Source organism: Lemur catta, chromosome 13, assembly GCF_020740605.2.
Source record: "Lemur catta isolate mLemCat1 chromosome 13, mLemCat1.pri, whole genome shotgun sequence".
Taxonomy (NCBI): Eukaryota; Metazoa; Chordata; class Mammalia; order Primates; family Lemuridae; genus Lemur; species Lemur catta.
The window spans coordinates 80,438,674-80,461,852 of record NC_059140.1 but is presented as its reverse complement, the minus strand read 5'-3'; the positions used below and the strand labels follow the sequence as shown (position 1 = coordinate 80,461,852).

General features: G+C 37.9%; 2 protein-coding genes across 2 annotated transcripts; one reads left to right on the top strand and one right to left on the bottom strand.

Annotated features, from left to right (window-relative positions):
- Nucleotides 1-163: 163 nt before the first annotated feature.
- SKA3 (spindle and kinetochore associated complex subunit 3) lies at nucleotides 164-21,646 on the bottom strand. Its single transcript, XM_045567667.1, has 9 exons — nucleotides 21,238-21,646; nucleotides 16,576-16,637; nucleotides 16,299-16,464; nucleotides 13,819-14,230; nucleotides 8,576-8,661; nucleotides 5,134-5,219; nucleotides 3,465-3,668; nucleotides 1,532-1,653; nucleotides 164-1,215 (listed from the first exon to the last, which is right to left on the bottom strand). The coding sequence occupies exons 1-8, from the start codon at nucleotides 21,431-21,433 to the stop codon at nucleotides 1,573-1,575; spliced, it is 1,293 nt and encodes a 430-aa protein (XP_045423623.1). The 5' UTR covers nucleotides 21,434-21,646; the 3' UTR covers nucleotides 164-1,215; nucleotides 1,532-1,572.
- MRPL57 (mitochondrial ribosomal protein L57) lies at nucleotides 21,489-22,431 on the top strand. The gene is made up of 2 exons (XM_045567668.1): nucleotides 21,489-21,586; nucleotides 21,817-22,431. The coding sequence occupies exon 2, from the start codon at nucleotides 21,822-21,824 to the stop codon at nucleotides 22,128-22,130; it is 309 nt and encodes a 102-aa protein (XP_045423624.1). The 5' UTR covers nucleotides 21,489-21,586; nucleotides 21,817-21,821; the 3' UTR covers nucleotides 22,131-22,431.
- Nucleotides 22,432-23,179: the final 748 nt, after the last annotated feature.

The following is a 23,179-nucleotide window of genomic DNA, read 5'->3' as shown; positions in this document are numbered from 1 at the left end:
GGGCATGGTGGCACATGCCTGTAGTCTCAGCTACTTGGGAGGCTGAGGCAGGAGGATCATCTGAGCGCAGGAGTTTGAGGTTGCTGTGAGCTAGGCTGACGCCACGGCACTCTAGCCCGGGCAATAGAGTGAGACTCTGTCTCAAAAAGAAAAAAGACAGTCATGAAAATGGGTAATCTTTATTTACTGCATCAAATTTCCCAAAGCTAAGCCTTTGAAGCACTTTGTCATGATACTTATCAGTTTCTTCTCACATTTTAAACTGGTCTCCACAGTAAGCTAGATCCTTATTTTCCCATTGGCTGTAATTTGACAAGTTCTCCAACAGAACTTAATTAGATAATTACTTTCCAGTTGTACTTAAACTGGAAGGATCTTGGGCTCCATGGACTGGGCAGTCTGAAGCTGCCAGGGAGCTCCAGAGGCTCCTGGCCACAGCTGACAGTCTGCCGGAGTGCCCCTGACCCAGGACAAGCCATCAAAACTTCCACAGAGGGGTGGCCAAGGTGCAGAGCAGAGGCTGAGAGGCCAACAGCCATGGGTGGGAGGAACTGATGGGAGAGAACAAAACCAATAGTAAAAAGCTGGGGGAAAAGAGAAGAAAAACAAACAAGCTGACAACACTGAGTCCCGGATCCCAACTGTCTGGGGCCTCCCTTCACCTCCAACAGTTATAGTGCGTTACCCTGGCCCAGAAATTCCCCTCTTTTCCTAAGTGTAAGCTGTGTTTCTGTCACTTGCAAATAGCAACAGAGTCTTAAAAGAGTCTTGAAATAAAAGGTGTGAAAGGCTCTGGGACTCTCCCAGGGGAGATGAGAGAAAGGCAGAGCTGGTAGGCAGCAGTGACTGCCTGGCTACAGGAAGGTCAGGGCTGCCGCATCTGAGTAGCAAACAGCAGCATTTATACTTTTACAGTTATTTGTCCTACTTCCTGATATTACTTAAACCATTCTGTTAGATTATGCAGAATAATTTAATAACAATGAAACAGTAATATTCCTCAAAACTAAATGAACCACATGTCAACAAGACTGAGGTTAAGCCAAATCAAAACATCACAAAAAGCATATGATTATGTCAATATCCATGTTCTTCTCTGAAATGAGTTGGTTTGAAAAAGGGGGAAAGAGGTAGGGAAGTGGGAATAACAAAGTAAGTCCAGCTGTTTGATATCACACTGTTCAGTTTCTGTAATGGATGAATGCACTAGAATTTCTGCAACAGATACAAATAAAAAATATCTATTAAGTATAATTAAAAGCCATCAATAAAACAATTGACACAACACTGTGGCTATATATTTTAAAACTGTTGTTAATAGATACTGGTATCATCAAACTTGGGAGTCACAAATTTGGGAGTCTGTGATTCAGGGATCACTTAAGGTCTATATCAAAAGATAAAGACAGGCTATTAACCTAAGCTGGCAAATGTCAATTAAAAACAAAATGTTTACTACCATTCAAATGTTAATTTTTAAACGTACTCCTCAAATAACACACAAACTTTCTTTACAGTGTATCATACTCACCAGTTTTCTTTGTTGCCAATATCTCGGATATTCTGTCCTTCTTATTTAAGGAACCCTTTGCCAGGTAGCACTGCTTCAACTGCTACTGGAGTAGCTAGGTTTGAGTTGTATTTTGATAAAATCTAAAACAAAAAGTAAATTCTTTTTTATCAAGTCACATGAACAACATAACCTAAATTTGGAAGGTGTTATAAAATGTTCAAGAAAATTCATGGACAATTTCAAGATATGGGTTATTTAAAACACTAAGAATTTTTTAAGTAATAGTGCACACAGATATTCAACAGCAATGAGAAGATGGAGATATTAAAAATTTAACTTGGATGTGAAGGATTGATTTCTAAAGCCTAAAATGCACTCTGATGTTAATGAAAACAAGTAGCAATACACCTCTGAAAGCAAATTAAACAAAGATGTTGGGGAAAATATACGTAGGAAAGAGCTGAAGTGAATGCTCAAAAGATAGATCATCAGTTATAAAAACTATAAAAGCAGGACCTGAAATATCAGCATTGTTTTTTTCATGCATAAAGAGGTGATACATAAATACAAGTTTTCCTTAATTTCACATAGAAATAAGAACAAAAGAATCAGCCACGGGGAAGTGGAAACTCTTTATAACTCCCATAAAGACAGAAAGTACTCCTTCTTCACCCAATTTATCATATCTCCCAAGAAAGCAGAAAAGACAGAAAGATGGATAACAAATGCTTTGTTTATACTCTAGGATGGGTGAGTTCTAATGGCATTTGGGTATTTTCCCAAGTGGTTTATCCTTCTCGTGGCTCTCCATAAGCCAGGAAGATTCCTAGAATGGTTATTAAGAATTCCACATACTTAATAATTGCCAAACACTATAACTTCTATTAAGGAGGGGGAGTGTCAGGAGCTTGAGGCTACAGTGAGCTATGATGATGCGACTGCACTCCAGTCTGGGTGACAGAGCAAGATTGTGTCTCTTTACAAAAAAAAAAAAAAAAAAAAGCAGAATGTCAAAGAATCAGACTGGTTATTTAGAATTGGCAGTTGTTATAAATCTGTAGAAGACTAATGGTAAACAATGTTATACATATATTGTAACATTAGATACAGTCATGCATCACAGAATAACAGGGATACGTTCTGAGAAATGTGTTGTTATTAGGTGTTGTTAATAGGTGACTTCTCATTGAGCGGACGTGGGACGTGATAGAGTGCACTTAAATAAACCTCAATGGTATAGCCTACTACACACCGAGGCTATATGGTAGCCTACTGCTCCTAGGCTACAAACCTGCAAAACATATTACTGTACTGAATACAATAGGCAATTGTAACACAATGGTAGTGTCTGTGTATCTAAACATAGAAAAGGTACAGTAAAAATACAGTATTATAATCTTATGGGACCACCATCATATATATATATATGCCATCCATCACTGTTGGAAATAGTTATGCAGTACATAAAATTCTAATATACACCAAGTGGTGTTTCTTAAATTGAGGTCCAAGAAGTCTAAAGTTCAAGAAACACTGATATAAGTTATTCATGATACCCTGGCTCTCGAGAATTATAGGGTAAAAGACATTTCTAACTTTGCCAGTGACACTTCAAATGGAAACATGATCAACGTGGCAACCACTGTTGAACAAGTATTGGAAACTATCAGAATATATTTCAGAACATGGAGTTAAAGGTGAAGAGAAAATGACCCATAAAGGTAATAACACTAAAGATATGAAGAAGTCCCTAGCTTGTGCTCAGCTCAGAAGAGTCTTAGCCAGGTGGTCTTAGAATGGCCTAATAGCCTAGAATTTAGATTTTCTCAATACCAAAACTAGCACATTAGCCCAATAATAAATAAGACAGTTTATATGCATTTCAGGTCTTTAATATAAATGTCTGATTTTTGAAAAGAATAGAAAAAATAAAATAGCCTGGAAGAATAACCTGGAGAATATCTTCTGGAATTGTAGTTACTTCTGGAGGTGTAGGTGTTCTGAGCAGATTCTCATAAGAAGAAATCGTAGGAGAAGAGGGATCTGCAAAATTCTCAAAGCACTTGTCTGAATTTAAAATTATTGAAGTACAATCTTTAACTTCCAAATCATTTGATGAACTATTTGTTTTTGATAGTGAATAATTTGTGGATACCTGTTGAATAAAAATAAATCATTAAATTATGGTAGTATAAAATAATGTAGTAAATAAAAATTGTGAGTTGTTTGTTAGTTCTGTTGGGCTCTGTACGTAGGCCACCAAATGATCCCCTCTCCCCCGACCAAGTTCTCAACAAAATCAAGAAAAAGAAATGGCGTAAGGAGGACAAAATACCATCTTCATTACTAATGAAGACTGAGTTAGAGCTTGATGTCAGGACTAAGCAGATGTGTTGCCTGAGCCCAGATTTGGACGACTCTCCCACCCATCTCAAGCACACCATGCTGGCCAGAGGAGAGTCACTGCAAGGATGAGTAGGCTACCCACGCCCTCAGCAGGCAGGCTTCCTCCAGAGAGCAGAAGCAGATCTGAGGCAAGCTTAACGTGCAGTTTATTCATGCTAAATGGACCAATTGGGTAAGTCACCCCATCTCCCGGCAGTCAAAGTTGATAGAGAAGATGGAGTGTCACCTCAGCAGGCCACCTCCCATGTAAACAGAAATCTGAGAAGTAGATTAATTGTAAATGGCAAGTACCAGCAGGCAGATAACCTGAAACTTCAATTGATAAACAGCACTGTTTGTCTACAGCTGCACTGTCCAATATAGTGGCCACAAGCCACAGGGGGCTACTCACATTTAATTTTAAGTTAATTAAAATTAAATAAAATTTAAAAATTATTTCCTCAGATACACTAGCCACATTTTAAGTGCTCAATAATTACATTTGATTAGTGGCTACTATATCAGACAGTGCAGATTATAGAACATTTCCACCATTATAGGAAATTCTATTGGAGACCTTAATACAGTATTGGTTGTCTATACTATTGGTGGTCTTAAAATGTTCCTACAGACTTTAAAGAGGGATAAGGTTTTGATTTGATTAAATCTGTCCATTAATTTGGGAGGGGAAAGCATAAAATCACCTTAAATCTATCACCCAGAGACAACTACATTTTGGTGTGTTTCTATACATTCTTTTTGCTTAAAATATGTGTGTATATATGTGTGTGTACACATATACATGTCATTTCCATATGATTAAGTATTTCTTGAAAACATACTTTTTATATGTTCTTTTATATGTTCTCATCTGGTTTTCAAAATATGTGAAATAACACCAGATCTCATAGCTATGCCTTATTGGACTCGCTTCTCTATCATGCGACATTTACATTGTTCCCCGTGTTTTGCTCTTACAAATAATGCTATTCCTCCTTCCATAATTTCCCTGTTATAAATCGTTGTCCAAACTTGTCTTAGAACAAATTCTAAGACATGGTTAAAGGGTATGAAAAAAATTGTAAAGCTCTTGATCTATGCTGCCAAATTACCCTCAAAATATATTCCTAAAAACTTCATTAGTGTAAGTTTTTAAAACAGACTGAATCTGGAAGCAATACTGTATCTGAGTCTTTAGGAGCAAGATTAGAGTTTTCAATTTTACAGAAGGTTACCAAAGCCGTGCTGTTCTTTGTAGAAGGAATTTTCAAACCAGGAGTGCAGAATGTAGGTGCCAAGGGAGAATTTGTATACTCAGCATCTAGAAGACACATACGATGGTCATGAAAATAAAGATGTGGCTATAAGCTGAAATAAGATTGCAACTTTTAAGTTATAAGCTTTGTCAATATAATTTTTATCCTTTATTTATTTATTGTTTAGAGACAAAGTTTCACTCTGTTGCCCAGGTAGAAGGGCAACCTTGAACTCTTGGGCTTAGGTGATCCTCCTTGCTTCAACCATCTGAGTAACTAGGACTACAGGCATGCACCACCATGCCCAGCTAATTAAAAAAAATTTTCTTAGAGATGGGGGTCTTGGTATGTTGGCCAGGCTGATCTCCAACTCCTGGCCTCAAGCAATCCTCCCGCCTCAGTCTCCCGAAGTACTGGGATTATAGGCATAAGCCACCATGCCTAGCCTACTTTATTTGTAATAACTTCAAAAAATTATAACTACAGTGTGTGTCTGATTAGACAGGAAAAAACAAAACTGTCATATTCACATATGTAATTACCATTAGCGCTAATAAAAGTTCAGCAGAGTTATCAAAGCACTACACAATAATGAATAGTTCTGTTATATAATGGATAGAAGAGCAACAAACTATTAAAAATATAATTTGCCAGCCTGAGTAAGAGCGAGACCCTGTCTCTACAATAAAAAAATTAGCCAGGTGTGCTGGTGCATGCCGGTAGTTCCAGTTACTTGGGAGGCTGAGGCAGGAGGATCGCTTGAGCCTAGGAGTTTGAGGTTGTGGTGAACTGTGATGATGCCACTGCACTCTAGTTGGGGTGAGAGTGAGACTCTGTCTCAAAAAATAAAAAAATTAAAATACAATTTGGAAAAAGACATTTTTCACAGTAGTAACAAAGAAGACAAGATACCTACATATATATCTGTTAAAAACTGTATAAGACCTTTATGGAGAAAATTATTAAACTCCTGAAGAACACCAAGGAGGAGGAAGAGGGAGAGGAGGTCACCTGCCCTCCACGATATCAGAACTTACTCTAAAGCTACAGTAATTAAAAACAGTGTAACATTTGCCTGTAGTGAGAACAGCTGGGCAACATAGCAAGACCTTGTCTCTAAAAAAACAACAGCAACAGCAAAATACAGTGTAACATTAACGAGTGATGGAAAAAATTGACTACTGGAACAAAAGAGAGCCATATAGACATTTGCTACCATCAAAGCAATCTTAAAAAAAAAATCAAAGAGAACAGGTAAATATGTTAGAAAAACAATCTGATTGGCAAAATATTTCAAATCTAAAAATCATCAAGTACTGGAAAAGATGGAAAAACAGGTACTCAAACACTGCTGGTGAGAATATAAGTCAGAACAGCCACTCTTAGCTGGCAACTCAGCATTTTCTAGAACAGTAAAGATGTGCATGCCCTTTGACCTACAAATTCTACTCCTAGATGTGAGAAACACATATGTACACAAGGGGACAATTTCACTAGAGCACTGCCTGTAGTAATAAAAACTAAAAACTACCTCCTAATAAGGAAATGAACAAAATATGCTTTATTTATACAGTGGAATACTACTTGTCAATTAAAAAGAATAAATATAACAAACATACCATTAACTGAAAAAAGTGGCAAAAGAGTATGAATTGAATGTTGGCACTTCTGTAAAATTTGAAAACAGAAATGTACTTTAGAAAATTTACTACTTTTGGAGAGGAAGGGAAGGAGACTAGTGGAGTGGACCTTGCGATTTAGCTTTATGTTCATTCTCTTTTATGAAACAAAAATCTGAAGCACATATAGCAAGAATCTGGTATTTCCAAGTATATACCTAGACATCTAGGCTTTTAAGACAAGCACAGAGAGGAGTTAAGGTGCAGGCTCTGAATGAATGGGGAACAAAAATGGAGCACGATGTATAAAAGTTAAAAGCCTAGAAGAGCTGTAAGGTCCATGAACCAGGAACTAGAAAATATCTGCCCACTGGCACTGGCTCCAGGGAAACAAGATGAAAGCAAGCTAGGATAAAGGTGGAGTCTTTGGAGAAAGATTTAAAAAACAGAATATGAAGTCCATAACAGTGTGGAGTTGTGGGTTCTGAGTTCACCCTACATATCCAGCACAGCTCTCCTGAACCAAGCAGTTCACCTAAAAACTTGTCTGCAAGTGGCAAGACCCTTGGGGCCTTGGCGAGGGCCAGCATGAAACAGCTCCTCAGAGACTACTTGACAATCCAGGGCATGAAGAACTCCATTGAAAACAACTTCTTTTGAACTTAAAATTCATAGTTAACAGTTAAAAATTAAAAGCATATGAGGAAAGAAACTACCAAGAGAGTGAATGAGACCAATAAACAACAGAATCCACGCCTTAAAGAGTCTTTCAGATATATGTGTTTAAAATATTCAGAGAGAAGCTGGGTGTGGTGGCACATGCCTGTAATCCCACTACTCAGGAGGCTAAGGGGGAAGATCACTTCCACAAGAGTTCAAGGCTAGCGTGGACAATACAGTAGAACCATCTCCAAAATAAATACAGTAAAATATTCAAAGGGATAAATGAAGGCACAGAAATCATAAGGTAAGGGAATGATAGTACACAAGGAATAAAAAGGGTTCATTCACCATATGGCTCTCCCAGGCTCCTAACTTTATGTAACATATTCAGTTTCAGTGCCCATACATTTGAAAGAAAATCTTTCAAAACAGAAAATGTAGTTACTAGAGTAAAAATTCAATTGATGGATTAAAATAACAGCTTATACTCAGTGTAAGAGAGAAACAGTAAATTGGAAGAAAGATCTAACTAAAGCACAAAGCAGCATATTTCATACAAAATACAAAAGGTAAGTTAATAAACTGAGGAGACAGAGTGATACATTCTAACATCTATCCAATAGGAATTTTAGGAGATAAAAATTGAGAAACTCATTAATAAAGAGATAATGTCAGAATATTTTCCAGAATTGATAACATGAGTCATTGGTTTAAAAAAAAAAATACTAAATTCTAGGCCAACTGTAATCTTAGCACTTTGTGACGCCAAGGCAGGAGGACTGCTTGAGGTCAGGAGTTCAAGACCAGCGTGAGCAAAAGCGAGACCCCATCTCTACCAAAAATAGAAAAGTTAGCTGGGTGTGGTAGCATGCACCTGTAGTCTCAGCTACTCGGGAGGAGGCTGAGGCAGGAGGATCTCTTGAGCCCAGGAACTGGAGGTTGCAGTGACCTAGGATGACACCATTATACTCTAGCTGGGGTGACAGAATGAGAGACTGTCTCAAAAAAAAAAAAAAAAAAAAAGGAAAAGCTATTAGAATGTCTAAGGTGACATTTTTGTACATCTAAGGTATACCATTTTTGTACAAAGATAGTCTAGCAATAATATAGCTTGAAAGTAATTTGATTTTTATACTTACCACTTTTTTCCAACCTCTGGATTATGGGGCCAGGAGTAGCAAAATAATTATCACTGGTCATGGATTCTGTTTCTATGGCCTTCTCACTGGTGTGATTCACAGTAAAAATGTAAGATTAAAAAAAGTAAATATTAAACCTCTGGGAAAAAATTTAATCTTAAAAAAATTAATCTTGCTATATATCATCAAGTTTAGACCAACATCCAATCCTGTTTTATGAAATAGAAGTCTCATGAAACAAATATTTTTTTAAATATATAATTCATGGCTCAAAAATATTAAGAACCATTTTCTATTGATAGTCTTGATTTAGAGAAGTGGGTTAAGAACCTCCGACTTAAAGGAAAGTCATTAAGTTCAACTCATTAGTTCAAAAGCAAAAATTGTGGCCAGGCGTGGCAGCTCACACTTGTAATCCCAGCACTTTGGGAGGCCGAGGCAGGAGGATCACTTGAGGCTAGGAATTTGATGTTACAGTGACCTATAATTGCACCACTGCTCTCCAGCCTGGACAAAGTGAGACCCTGTTTCAAAAAAAGAATAAAATAAAATAAAATAAAGGGATCTGTACAGTTCATTGCTTCAAAATCCTGAAGTGGAATTTTATAACCAGTATACAGATATAGATTAAGAACTGGTCATGTTTTTTAGACTAAAAAACTGATCCTGTAATTACACAGATGTCTGGGATATAAAGAGAAGTATCACTGCATACTACAAGATGGTTCAGGATGGATTTTCACTTATAAATTTCCAGTTTTGAACTGAAACATAATGACCATGCTATCCTTAATACCTTATATAAATATTTTAAAAAAGTATGTGTACAATATGGCACATATACAAAAGAATGTATAATGAAGTATCAATTTTTAAGAAAATTAACACCCTCAAATCCACTTTTTTTTTTTTTTGAGACAGAGTCTCACTCTGTTGCCCGGGCTAGCATGCTGTGGCGTCAGCCTAGCTCACAGAAACCTCAAACTCCTGCGCTCAGGTGATCCTCCTGCCTCAGCCTCCCGAGTAGCTGAGACTACAGGCATGCGCCACCATGCCCAGCTAATTTTTTCTACATATTTTTAGTTGTCTGGCTAATTTCTTTCCACTTTTTTAGTAGAGATGGGGGTCTCGCTCTTGCTCAGGCTGGTCTCGAACTCCTGAGCTCAAATGACCTGCCGGCCTCGACCTCCCAGAGTGCTAGGATTACAGGCGTGAGCCACTGCGCCCAGCCCAGATCCACTCTCTAGCTTAAGAAAGAGAATACTGTAATACTAGTACCTGTGTAGTTCTCTATGGAATCTTCCCAGCTAGACATCCCTCTCTGCCCCATAGAGGTCAATCTCTTCCTAGATTTGCTTGGTGTTTGTAACTACTTATTTATGTATTCTTAATATTAATATAATTTTTACCTGTTTTTGAACTTCAGAAATATACATGAAATCAGAGTATTATATATATATACCATTACACACTGATTATTTGCCTTGAATTCATTCCTTTAAGTAAAATTTCACAGACTTACATATACTGCCTATTTTCCCTTAGATTCAGCAATGCTCACCAGCATTACAAAAGTGTTTTTCTTATGTCTTTATCAACACTGCAACTTGCCTTTTTTGATATTATCTCTCTCAACTTTATCTCCCTAAACTTTAACAAGCCTAGTTAAAACTTGGAAATAAAATGCATGTATCTGGATAGGTGAAAATGACATCTCATTTTTTTATTTGAATTTTTTTGATTACTTACAAAGTTAAACATGTTCATACACTAATTGTTCACTTGTATTTCTTCTTTTGTTAATTCATGTCTTTGCTCCTTTTTAAAATTGAGGTGTTTTCTTTCTCTAATTGATATACATGGGTTTTAAAAACATGTTATGTGGCCGGGCGCGGTGGCTCATGCCTGTAATCCTAGCACTCTGGGAGGCCAAGGCGGGTGGATCATTTGAGCTCAGGAGTTCAAGACCAGCTAGAGCAAGAGCGAGACCCTGTCTCTACTAAAAATAGAAAGAAATTAGCTGGACAACTAAAAATATATAGAAAAAATTAGCTTGGCATGGTGGCGCATGCCTGTAGTCCCAGCTACTCGGGAGGCTGAGGCAGGAGGATTGCTTGAGCCCAGGAGTGTGAGGCTGCTGTGAGCTAGGCTGATGCCACAGCACTCTAGCCCGGGCAACAGAGTAAGACTCTGTCTCAAAAAATAAAAAAAAAATAGTCATTTTATTGAGGAATATGATGTCCTTCTTCATCCTAATTTCCCCTGTATATGACTCAGAAATGTTCTATGCCTGGTGTGGGTATTTTACTTTTTTATTGCAAATTTGTTTTTTTTTTTTTTTTTTTTTTTTTTGAGACAGAGTCTCACTTTGTTGCCCGGGCTAGAGTGAGTGCCGTGGCATCAGCCTAGCTCACAGCAACCTCAGACTCCTGGGCTTAAGCAATCCTACTGCCTCAGCCTCCCGAGTAGCTGGGACTACAGGCATGAGCCACCATGCCCGGCTAATTTTTTTGTATATATATTTTTAGTTGGCCAGATAATTTCTTTCTATTTTTAGTAGAGACGGGGTCTCACTCTTGCTCAGGCTGGTCTCGAACTCCTGACCTCGAGCGATCCACCCGCCTCGGCCTCCCAGAGCTAGGATTACAGGCGTGAGCCACCGCGCCCAGTCGTTTATTGCAAATTTGGATGGATTTTTTTCACTATAATTACCAACTAGTTATTAATAAAATGTAGGAAAGTTTTTAAATATTTATACAACTATATAAAATATATATCACCCTTTCTGATTTTTATTATTTCTAGAAGTTTTTCACATGATTTTCTTGAGTTGCATAGGTATAAAGCTTGGCCTAGAAATATAACACAGAAATACTTGTTTCTATTTGCTATCTCATTACACTGGCCAGAGTGTCAAGAATGATGCTAAATAATAATGGTGACAGATAACTTCACTATGAAGTTAGATATTCATATTGTTTATTATGTTAAGAAAGTATCCTTCTATTTAGAGTATGACCAAGCATTTTAAATGAAGAACAGGTGTCAAATTTTATTAAATTCTTCACTAGCATCTATTGACATTAATTTTTTTTTCTTATTGAATCATAGAAATAATGTATTTTAAGAGTTCCCAAATATTAAACTATCCTTGGATAGTTTCCAAGATTAACTTGGAAGTTGTCCATTATATAATGCTTTTAATATGCTACTGAATTTAATTTTAAATATTTTAATTAGAGCTTTTACACAAATTAGATTGGGCCATAGTTTCCTTTTGTGGGCCTTGTCAGTGTTTTTATATCAAGGTTATATCAACCTCATTAACTAAACAATTTTGCCTTATTCTAGTTTTAGAAAAAGAACTTTGTTTTTGAGCAGTGTGTTCTAATAAAACTTTATTAAAAAAAATAGGCAGAGGGCTGGATTTGGCCTGTGGATATAGTTTGTAGACCCCTTTTTATTATTTCATTATTTTTATATCATTTTTTTATCTCAATCTTAAAGCAGTTTATAACTTTTAATCTATTATATCATTATTTTTATAATAACTCATTCTTAAAGGAGTTTATGATATTTAACCCATTATACCTCACTGACTCTGTGTGGCAAACAGGGTAGATATGGTTATACTCATTTCACTGGTGAGAATATGGAACACAGAGAGGTTTTGTGCGTCTGAAGGTTCCCAGGGCAGGTGCTGGTACGTTCACTGGAACATATGTCTCCTTCTCAGAAAAAGAACATTACAGGCAAGGCGAGGTGGTGCACACCTGTAAGTCCCAGCTACTCGGGAAACTGAGGTGGGAGGATTACTTGAGCCCAAGAGTTCAAGGCCATAGTGCCCTATGATCATGTCTGTGAATAGCTCCTGTACTCTAGCCTGGGCAACAGAGACCTCACCTCTTTTAAAAAAACAGAAACGAAAAACTTTTCATATAAGATGAAACTTATATGTTCTCTGAAATTTTGAAAGGATTCATCCAGAAAACCATCTGTGCTCAGAGCTTTTTGAAGCTGGTTCTCTGATAACTTTTTCAGTTTTCTTATCTGATTATTGGTCTATCTAGGTTTTCTACTTCAAGTCAATTCTGATTATTTTATATTGTTTTCAAAAACTTTGATTTATTGAAAATTTTCAAATTGCCTAATACTACACCCTATGGTATTGTCGTATAGCTTAAAAAATAGCCCTTAGTTCCTAATTTTGTCATTCGCATGTACGTTTAAATGGGAACCAGTTCTTAGATTTATCAATTGTATTCTTCTAAAAATCTTTTGCATTAACATTTTATCTTTAGTGTTTGTTCCCTCCCCTTTTCCCCAGAATTGTGGATTTTTTCCCCCGACTCTTTGAGATGAATGCTTATTTTCCTTTAATAATATAGTTTTTAAAGATAAGCATTTATCTTATTTATTTATTTAGACAGGTCTTGCTCCATCACCCAGGCTGGAGTGCAGTGGCATCATCATAGCTCACTGCAACCTCTAACTCCTGGGTTAAGCAATGCTCCTGTCTCAGCCTCCCGAGTAGCTGGGACTGTAAGTGTGAGCACCCAGCCGAGGCTTTATCTTTAGATAGTGCTTGGCTACTTTGATAAGTGGTATTTTCTTTTTTTTTATTATTTTCCCTCAGACCTTGAAGAAATGAAATAAGTGGAATTTTCAGTGTAGCTCTTATGGCTTTAATTACCATTTCCATGGTAACCACCCTCAAATCTCTTTAGTCTAGCACTGAATTCATCACTGAGCTTCAAACTCATATTAAAATACCTAAGCTTAAGAGATAATAAAAATGTCTATATGCACCTCAAAATCAACATGTAAAAACATTACCTTTTCCTCCAAGCTGCAGGCATTCTTGTTTCTCCCAGCATCATCTCAAAATGCAAAAGAGAAATCTAGGGTTTATCCTAGATCTTCTCTTCCCAAGTCTGTATACCAAATCAATCACAAATTCTTACTAATTGTGCTCCTTTAATTTTATCCACTTTTCTCTATTCCTACAAATACCATCTTTATTCAGGCCCTTATCATTCCTATAGCCTCTCACTTGAGGAAACCAATAGCTTACACTTTACTGATAGAATTGACAATTCAGGGAGGTTTGAAACATAAAGTATCTGAAAACTTTCTAGGGGAAAGATATTGTCATAAACATTATATTTCTTCTAGGAAAAAAAATCAATAAATGAAGGATTTAGAAAGCTAGATAAAATGAGCCTTTTAAGAAAGCTGCTTACCTTTTCTTATTCTTCACATTTTTAAGTCCCATTGTATAATCTTCATTTAAACATATAGTATATTCGGAGATACCAAAGTGCTCTAATTTAGGAGTTACACACTCAAAATCATCCATCTTTAGTGCACATTTTGGAGTTTTTAGTACTTTAACTGGTGATTGTCTGGTAGCTGGAGTTATAATTTTGGGCTCTTCCTTCTGGTTGTTTACTGCCTGTGAAGGTTTTGGTAGAACTTGGGATATCATGTACCGCTCAAGTCCAAAATCTGAAAGTTGCGGACTACGTGGAGACTTCTCAGAAATAGAACTGCTTGCAACAGTAGGATCACAAAGATCATCTTTCACATCAGGCTTTTGAAAAATTTCACAGTTAGACAACTCTGGAGTAGAGTCAATGACTTCTTGCTCACACACTAGGAGGAAAAATCAAAGAATATTATGGTCAAACATCAAAACAGAAAACCCCATGTTTACAAAAAAACCCCCAGAAAATAGCTTCATCTGAAATTTCCCAAATCAACAAAAGTCCTGATTCTCTAAAAACTTTTATCTCAATTTTCCCTTCAGTAAATGTCTGACATGTACCTCTCGTCCACTCATATTCATTCCATTTTGATTATACGTTACAGAAGGAAAGCAAACTAAAGTGTCAAAAGACGAAAAATTAGTATTCACAAATCAAGGTCCATTTTCCTTACTTCCTCAGTGAATGTGATTTACCAGTCTGTTTTAATGTTTTCTGAAAGTATTGACATTAATTACAGTGTGGAATTAACTGTGTTCTAGGTTTAACACCACATATACTAATATTTTTTAGATTTTTAACTGTCAGATGTTAGAAAGGCATCTGGAAGGAAAACACTGCTATACAAAGATAAATTTTTATCCTAAGTCAGTCTGGAACACCCATATCAAAAGCCTAACTGAAAAAATAACAGAACATTTGAAAGATACATAGTTTTACAACCATTAATAGGTTTTATACTTTGGCCCTTGATTCATGGTTTTTGGCCCGTAGAAGAGCTTCTGATTTGCCTAATTCTGTTTTGGCACTGTGCTTTCTGTTCATTTTGAGGAATGCTACAAGAATCACCAAAAACCTACTGATGTATTTATACAGCACTGTCATTGATGAGATTAATAAAGTAAAATCATTACCATTATCACTACTCCATAGGGAGGTATTATTATCCCTGTCTCACAAGTGAGGAAAATGCAATTCAGAGAAATTATCCAAGGTCACACATGTAGTAACTGGCAAAGCTAGTCTTTGACTCCACGGCTCTTTTACACCAAAGTCAACTGCATTCTTCCTATTATACCATAAGGGCTAGGTAATATACCTTTTACACACAACTTCAATACAGACTTGTTCAATTTAATTAATATTTTATTTATGTGCAAAGATCATTTCCACAGTAGAAATGAAGATACTGAAGCATACTGAAGTTAGTCATTCAGAGAGATAGGCATAACAACAGCAGTAGTTAACACTGGTGATTGACATGCCAGGCACTGCTCTAAGCAAATTTTATCTCCTTGGATTCTTATACAACCTCATGAGGTAGATACATTAAACATTTCCACTTTATAGATGGAAAAGTGAAGCACAAAGTTAAGTAACTTGCCAAAGATAACACAGCTAGTAAGTGATGGAATACAGATTTCAACTCAGGCATTTTGGTTCCCAATTCTAAACCACTGTGCTATACTACCCTTCATTAAAATTTTAGAACTAAAAAAAAGCCTTTATCAACTTATACAGCCAAAATCTCTCATTGTACAGAAGAGGAAAATGAGAACAAGAAAAATGAAATAGCATGGCTTAAGGTATCGCAGCTATTTATGGACACAGGTGACTACAATCCACCTATCCTAAGTCATGTAGATTTATTTTATACTTTTCTGTTTATTTATTTATTTTTGAGACAAGGTCTTGCTCTGTTGCCTGGGCTAGAGTACAGTGGTGTCATCATAGTTCACTGCAACCTCAAAGTCCTGAGCTCAAATGATCCTTCTGGCTCAGCCTCCTAAGTAGTTGGGACTATAGGTGCATGCCACCATGCCCAGCAATTTTTTATTTTTTGTAGAAACAGGGTTTTGCTATGTTGCTCAGGCTGGTCTCAAAACTCCTGGCCTCAAGCGATACTCCCATCTTGCCCTCTCAAAGTGCTAGGATTCCAGGTGTGAGCTACCCCACCCGCCTACTTTCTCATTTAAATAGCTCAAAGAACTTTCATCTAGCACTGTTAGTTCTCATCTAGCATTTTGGAAAGGAGAGTAAGGACTTTCTTTATATTGCACCACTGATCAGGACTGCATCCAGCACACAGTGAAGGTCAAATAAATATTTATTAAATGATGGTCAGATAACGCCAGAGTTAAAACTCAAAATCATGGCCAAGCCTACAGTTGTTTTAGTTAATCATGCTGCCTTCTTTAATACTAAAACAAATGCTGTAAAATGAAAGTTATTCAAACCTGAATTTTTCTTGACACGTGGATTATATCCATACTTCTGGAAAACCTCTCTTATTTTTATAATATCCATTGAATTTTTTTCCATCAATATTTTTGTTGCCTTTATGAAACCAATGCTTTCTTGACTTTCCGATCTTGCTTTATGAAGAAGAATATTAACATCATCCTTTTATGAGGAAAGAAAGTACATTATAATTTCTCTAACTTTTGACTAAGTCTATTTAGGTTAAAAAAATTACCACAGAAAAATGATAAATTAATATTATAGGAGTGATACCTTTAGAGTCTGGACTTCTGAATGAAGGTCATGTAAAATTCTCACTGGATAATCTTCAAAATCTTCAATATGAATATTGAAAGGTAAAAAGTCCAATAAATGTGAGGAAAAGGAAGAAAAAGAATAGAAAATTTAGTATATACTCATGTGCCACATAATGACATTTTCGTCAAGGATGGACCACATATATGATGGTGGTCCCATGGGATTACAATACCATATTTTTACTGTACCTTTTCTATGTTTAGATATGTCTACACAATAACTTACCAATGTATTACAATTGCCTACAGTATTCAGTACAGTAACATAATAGGCTATACCATCTAGTCTAGGTGTGCCATAGGCTGTACCACCTGGGTTTGTGTAAATGCTCTGTGATGTTTGCACAAGGATAAAATTGCCTGCTTCTCTATCCCCATTGTTAAGCGACACATGACTATTTAACATAAAGTAAACAAATCATAGTATATTGCTTGATGAACTTTATAAAGTGAACACACCTGCATAACCAGCCCTCAGCTAAAGAAACAGGAAAGGAGGGAGAACAGAACATTATGAGAACTCTAAAAGCCCTTCTATAGTCTCTCCTTCTCCCCAAGGGTAAACGTTACCCTGATTTCTAACACCATGAAGTAGTTTTGCTTGTTTATGAACTTTATTTAATGGATTCATACACTATGTACTCATTTGTGATTGGGTTCTTTCACTCAACATTCTTTGTGACATTCCTCCATGTTGATAATCTAATCCATCCACGCTTATTACTGTACAGTATTCCACTGTATGATATAAAACTTATCTATTCTGTTGTTGATGGGCTTTGGATTGTGTTTGGAACTATTATGAATAGCCTTGCTTTGAACTTTCTAAAACATGTCTTTGATACCAATGTGTTCACATTTCTGTGTGCTGGAGACCTAGACTTTAAAAAGTGCTGGATAATAGGTATGCATGTATTCAACTTTAGTAGATATTGCCAAACGGTTTTCCAACAGAGTTGTTACAATCCATACTCCCACTAACAGTGCATGAAAATTGTATTTGTCCCACATCTTTGCAAACACTTGGCATTTTTCTCTTTTTCATTTTAGTTATCCTGGTGGGTACGCCACTGTTCTGCATTGGGATTTTTTTTTCCAATGAGAAAATAACTATTTCATTTTGGGAAGTGGACAGTAGGCCAGTCTCAGAACTTATGGAATTGTTTCCTGGTGTTGGGGCCTTGGTGACCTTGAGTACTCTGAAGTGCACTGTCTTGCTCAGGGACTGGCACTCATCCATTGTGACAATGTTGCTCATCTGAAGGAGTGGGACCAGTGCACGGACATGTTCTTGTGGAGTTTCTTGTGGATGTAGTGGAGATAGTCCCTCAGGTGACAACGGTCCTCTGCATCTTCATCTAGATCCACCATCAGACAGAATCTACCCTTGGATGGAGACTTGACCAGGGAAGGGCATTTCTTGTCAATATAGGTGCCCTCAATGTCCTCTTTGGGCATCATGAAGCCTAGACTGATGTTCTTGTAGTACTCTGGGAGATTCTCCTTGCCAGTTTCTCCCAGCAGGACCCTATTCTTGTTTTTAAAGATGGTTGGCTGCTTTTGGTAGGCACGTTTAATCTGAACATCTGCAATTTTTCCAGCTGCTGGAAAAAGAGCAGCAGTGGTCGGGTTTCCTCATCCACTGCCTGCGTCGGGATTTAAGTTGCATTTCCTTGATATCTTTTCATAACCTTAATGGCCATCCAAAGATAATTTCTTTTGCAGCATCAATTTAAGACTTTTGCATTTTTCTATTGCATTGTCTGCCTTTTTCTTAGTAATTTGTAGGTACTCTTTATACATTTTGGATATAAGTCTTTTACCAGACACATGTATAGCAGTATCTTCTTTCACTCTATAGTTTGCTTTTTCATTCTCTTAATTTTGATAAACATAATTTCTTAATTTTAATGTAGTTCTACTTATAAAGTTTTTCCTTTATGACAAGCACTTTTTGGTTCCTACTTTAAAAATCCTTACCAATGAAAATACATATTTATTGCTTATGTTTTCTTCTAAGAGCTTTATGCTTTTACCTTTTGCATTTAGAGCTACAACCATCTGGAATTGATTTTTGTGTATGACATGAGGTAAGGATCAAGATCCATTCTTTTTTTCCATATAGATGTCCAGCTGACCTGGCACCACTTACTGAAAAGACATCCTTTAGCGAATGCACTGTCACATTTGTTGTTAATCAGTTGGTCATACATATAATGTAAAAGTAGTTTTTAAAAGGATTATATTTTTTTTCTATAGCACATCTCCTTTGAAGATCTCCTTCTCCTTCTACCTGTTGAAAGTTAACCAATTTTCATTAGGGAGATGCAAATCAAAACCACAATAAGATTCCACTTGTACTCACTGGAATAACTATAATAAAATACATAAATAACAAATGTTGGTGAGATGTGGAGAAACTGCAACCCTCATTCATTGCTGGTACAAATATAAAATGGTGCAGCCACTTCAAAAAACAATTTGGCCCCTCCTCAAAAGTTAAACATGGGTTACTGTATGACTTAGCAATTCTACCTCTATGTGTATGCCCAAGACAACTGAAAACACTTTCACACAAAAACTTGCACATGAATGTTTATAGCAATGCTATTTATAATAGCCAAAAAGTAGAAACCCAAATGTCTATCAATTAGTGAATAAAGAGAACATGGTATGTCCATACAATGGTCTATTACTTAGCAATAAAATGGAATGAAGTAATGACACATGCTACAACATGGATGAACACTGAAATATTACACTAAGTGAAATAAGTCAGTCACAAAAAACTACATATTGTATGATTCAATTTAAATGAAATGTCCAGAATAGGCAAATCTATAGAGACAGAAACTAGATTAGTGGTTGGCTAAAGCTGCTGTGGTGAATGGGGTGATGGGGAGTGACTGAATGGGCACAGGGGTTTCTTCTCAGAGTGATGAAAATCTAAACTTTTTGTTATGATGGTTGTACAACCCTGTGAATATCCTAAAAACCACTGAATTGTATCCTTTAAATGGTGATTTTTATGGTATGTAAATTGTGAATTACATCTGGAAAATGTTTATTTTTTTGAGACAGGGTCTTGCTCCATCACCCAGACTACAGTGTAGTGATTTCATCATAGCTCACTCCAACCTCAAACAATCCTCTTGTCTCACCCTCCTAAGTAGGTGGGACTACAGGCCTGCACCACCATGCCCAGGTAATTTTTCTATTTTTTGTAGAGATGGGGGTCACACTATATTGCCCACTCTGGTCTCGAACTTCTGGCGTCAAGTGATCCTTCCACCTCAGTCTCCCAAAGTGCTGGGATTACAGATGTGAGCCACTGTGCCCACCATCAAAGATGTTTAGAAGTCAGTCAATTTAATAATTTATTACTGTGATCATAAAAGGTGAAACTGTGATCATCTTCGCTAATTAGTACAATTCCATATTTTCTATATTACATATGGGCCAGGGACTATTCCAACTTTTTCTTGTAAAAACAAAAGAAAATGCAGAGTTTTTGCAGAGGTAATATGTTGGTAAGAAGATAACTTAGCACAAGCTTTGTGGAAAGCAATTCAGCATATATACCAAGAATCCAAAAATGTTAATGCAATTTTGTGTCTATTTTTATTATCTCAACTACATAAACAAAATGAAAGAAAAACAAAAAAGCCATAAAATAAGAATGGTACAAAAATTACTAAAATATTAACAGTGGTGTCTTTGGGTGGTAGGGTTATAGAGAATATTTATTTTCCTCTTTATATTTTTTCATATCTCAAATTTCCTACAGAGCACGATCAAATAAACATTTTCAAATGGCTGGAGAACTATTCATAATACAATTAAAGTAAAAGAAGTCAGCAGAGTACAATATTTTAAGATGCATTATGGTTATGACATTTATGAAATAAATCTTAAAATCCAAACTCCTTTTTCAAAAACTTAAAAAATCTCTAATACAAAGGTGAATGGCGATGAATTTTACTCTATTAAAAAAACAGCAATATTGAGTACTAGTATTTGTAATGGCAGTATGGTTTATTGGGAAAATACAGGTGTTTACTGCAACTGTGGACCATTTAGGTGAGGCAAGTCACTAGACATGTCAAGTGTAAAGAACAATGCTAAATAGCTTCATTTTAAAAGGAACTGCTTAATTTTGTTCACATGGTATTTGATTAACAAGCACACAATATTACATGTGACGTGAAAGCATGTCATATGTAAATTAGTGTATACATTACGAACTCAATTTGTCAACTTAGACTTTTATTCATAAGTGCCGCTGTTTTTCTTCGCAACATAATAGCGCTACTGTCGTTACTTGAGAAGAGCGATGTGGTGTACAGGTAACTAAAAACAGACACAACGGCACACTTGAGGGCCCCTAAGACTAAATCATAAAAAGGTGACACTCGCAGCTCCCAGAGCTACGTAAACGACAAACGTGGAGCATTTGGATGCGCGCACCACCCGCACCCGGTACCTCCTTTGGAGCCCTTCTCGCCGCCGTCAGTCAACACCCACTCCGCGAGTCCCTCCGCTGCCCCCCAGCTGCCCTTCCGGCCCGCCGCGCCCGAGGGACCCACGCAGCGCGCCCAGGCCCGCCAGCCTAACTCACCGCTTTCCTCTCTGTCCAGCGCTCGCTGCAGCCGGGCCGTCTCGCAGTCCAGGGTGCTGGCCAGAGACCGCAGCTTCCCGCAGAAGCTCCGGATCGGGTCCATCGGTGAGCGCAGCGGGGCCGGCGCACTCCAGGAGCCAGCAGACCACGACGCGCGTTTCAGAGCCTCCCGCCACTGATTTGAATCTGTCGGCATCCGAGTGTCTTCAGTTCTGCGCAGGCGCTAGAAGTCCTCTCGCGAGAGAGTCAAGTCTCGCGCAAGGTCGCCGTAGGCCTCGCGAGGCGGGTGCGTTCCGGACATAGCGGCAGCCCCCGCACTAGCAGACGCGGACTTCTGCGGAACGCGCTGGTGAGTTGCTGGGCCTGTCCGATACGTTGGCGGTACCTCCGCCTGTCGGCCTTAGCCGGACTCCCCACCTCCTTGCGAGCGGAACATTGCGCGTTCTCGGGGATGCCCGTAGGCGCCGCGGGGAGAATGGCGCGTGGCGCGTGAGCGGGATCGCGCGCTGGCTGCTGGCTCTGCTTGCCCGGCCGTGCCCAGTCGTGTGTGTCTCCGGCTTCTTGCCTCTCTGCTCGCAGGCACCATGTTCCTGACCGCCCTCCTCCGCCGTAACCGCATTCCTGGCAGGCAGTGGATCGGGAAGCACCGGCGGCCGCGCTTCGTGTCGTTGCGAGCGAAGCAGAACATGATCCGGCGCCTGGAGATCGAGGCGGAGAACCACTACTGGCTGAGCACGCCCTACCTGACCGCCGAGCAGGAGTACGGCCACGCCGCGGTGCGCAGGGCGGAGGCCTTCGAGGCCATCAAGGCGGCCGCCACTTCCAAGTTCCCCCCGCACAGATTTGTTGCAGACCAGCTCAGCCATCTCAATGTCACCAAGAAATGGTCCTAACCCTGACCGTCACCCCTCGATTTTATAGATCACGGGGCGGGGGAGGCTGCCCTGTCTTTACCTGGTCCTGGAACTGAAAAACTAGTTCTTATAAAAATGCGATGCTTTGGACCAGTTTTATTAAAAACAAACTTAAGCATGGTGGGCTGCATATCGAAATTCTGGGGCTCTAAATTCCCTAATACCTAAAAGTCTAATCACTGTTGTTTCTTTAGCGTGATAGGAAGATAGGGATTTCCTGAGTCTCAGATGATGTAAAATGTATTTTCAATGAAAACTGCAATAAAGCCGCGGACTATGATTTGGGGTCTTTGCTTAAATACTTGATGGGGGTTTTATCATGCAACTTTATTTAGTTGACTCACCTTCTGTTAAGGATAGTGCCTAAACTTAAATGGAAATAGCTTTTTCAGTTAAACATACTCCTATAAATCACATTTTCTTCTGGGATTTCACTACTAAAAGTGGACATTTAAGTGAAGTAAAAGATATTTACCTGAAGGTATATCTTTTAAAAAACAGCTTTTTGGCAGGGTGCAGTGGTGCCTGCCTGTAGTCCCAGGCAGAGACAGGGGAGGATCATTTGAGCCCAGGACTTGGGAGTCCAGCCTGGGCAACATAGCAAAACTCCATCTCTTAAAATACATGTAAATAAATATAGCTTTTTTGAAATATACCATGTAATTCACCAGTTAAAGATGTTTATTTTTAAAAATAACCTTTTTCTAAGTATAATAAAGATAGTCAAGTACTTTGTCTTACAAATACATACTGGGTAGGTGCATATAGCACCCTGTAGAGCTGGGACTGTTTTATACATGAGGAAACACTTAAGCAACTTGTCCAAAGTCACATCCAGTAATGAGAGGGACTTGAATTTGAATTGCTGTATAAGACAGAAATCTTGTTAACTGCTATACGTATGTTTAATAGCAAAATACATAGAAGAAAATCAATCTCATTACCCATTGAGATAATTCCCCATTAATGAGATAATCCTCATATATGTTTTTTCATTTAGTCTCCTTCTCTGTTTGAAAATGTACAGG

What these genes read in the sequence shown, in the direction of transcription:
- SKA3 (XM_045567667.1), bottom strand. Translation starts at nt 21,433, where the DNA reads ATGCCGACAGATTCAAATCAGTGGCGGGAGGCTCTGAAACGCGCGTCG. An exon ending in ACGTGTCAAGAAAAATTCAG is followed by an intron (nt 14,231 to 16,298) that starts GTTTGAATAACT and finishes TTTTCCTCCTAG; the next exon opens with TGTGTGAGCAAGAAGTCATT. An exon ending in CCAGAGGTTGGAAAAAAGTG is followed by an intron (nt 5,220 to 8,575) that starts GTAAGTATAAAA and finishes TGTGTCTTCTAG; the next exon opens with ATGCTGAGTATACAAATTCT.
- MRPL57 (XM_045567668.1), top strand. Translation starts at nt 21,822, where the DNA reads ATGTTCCTGACCGCCCTCCTCCGCCGTAACCGCATTCCTGGCAGGCAG.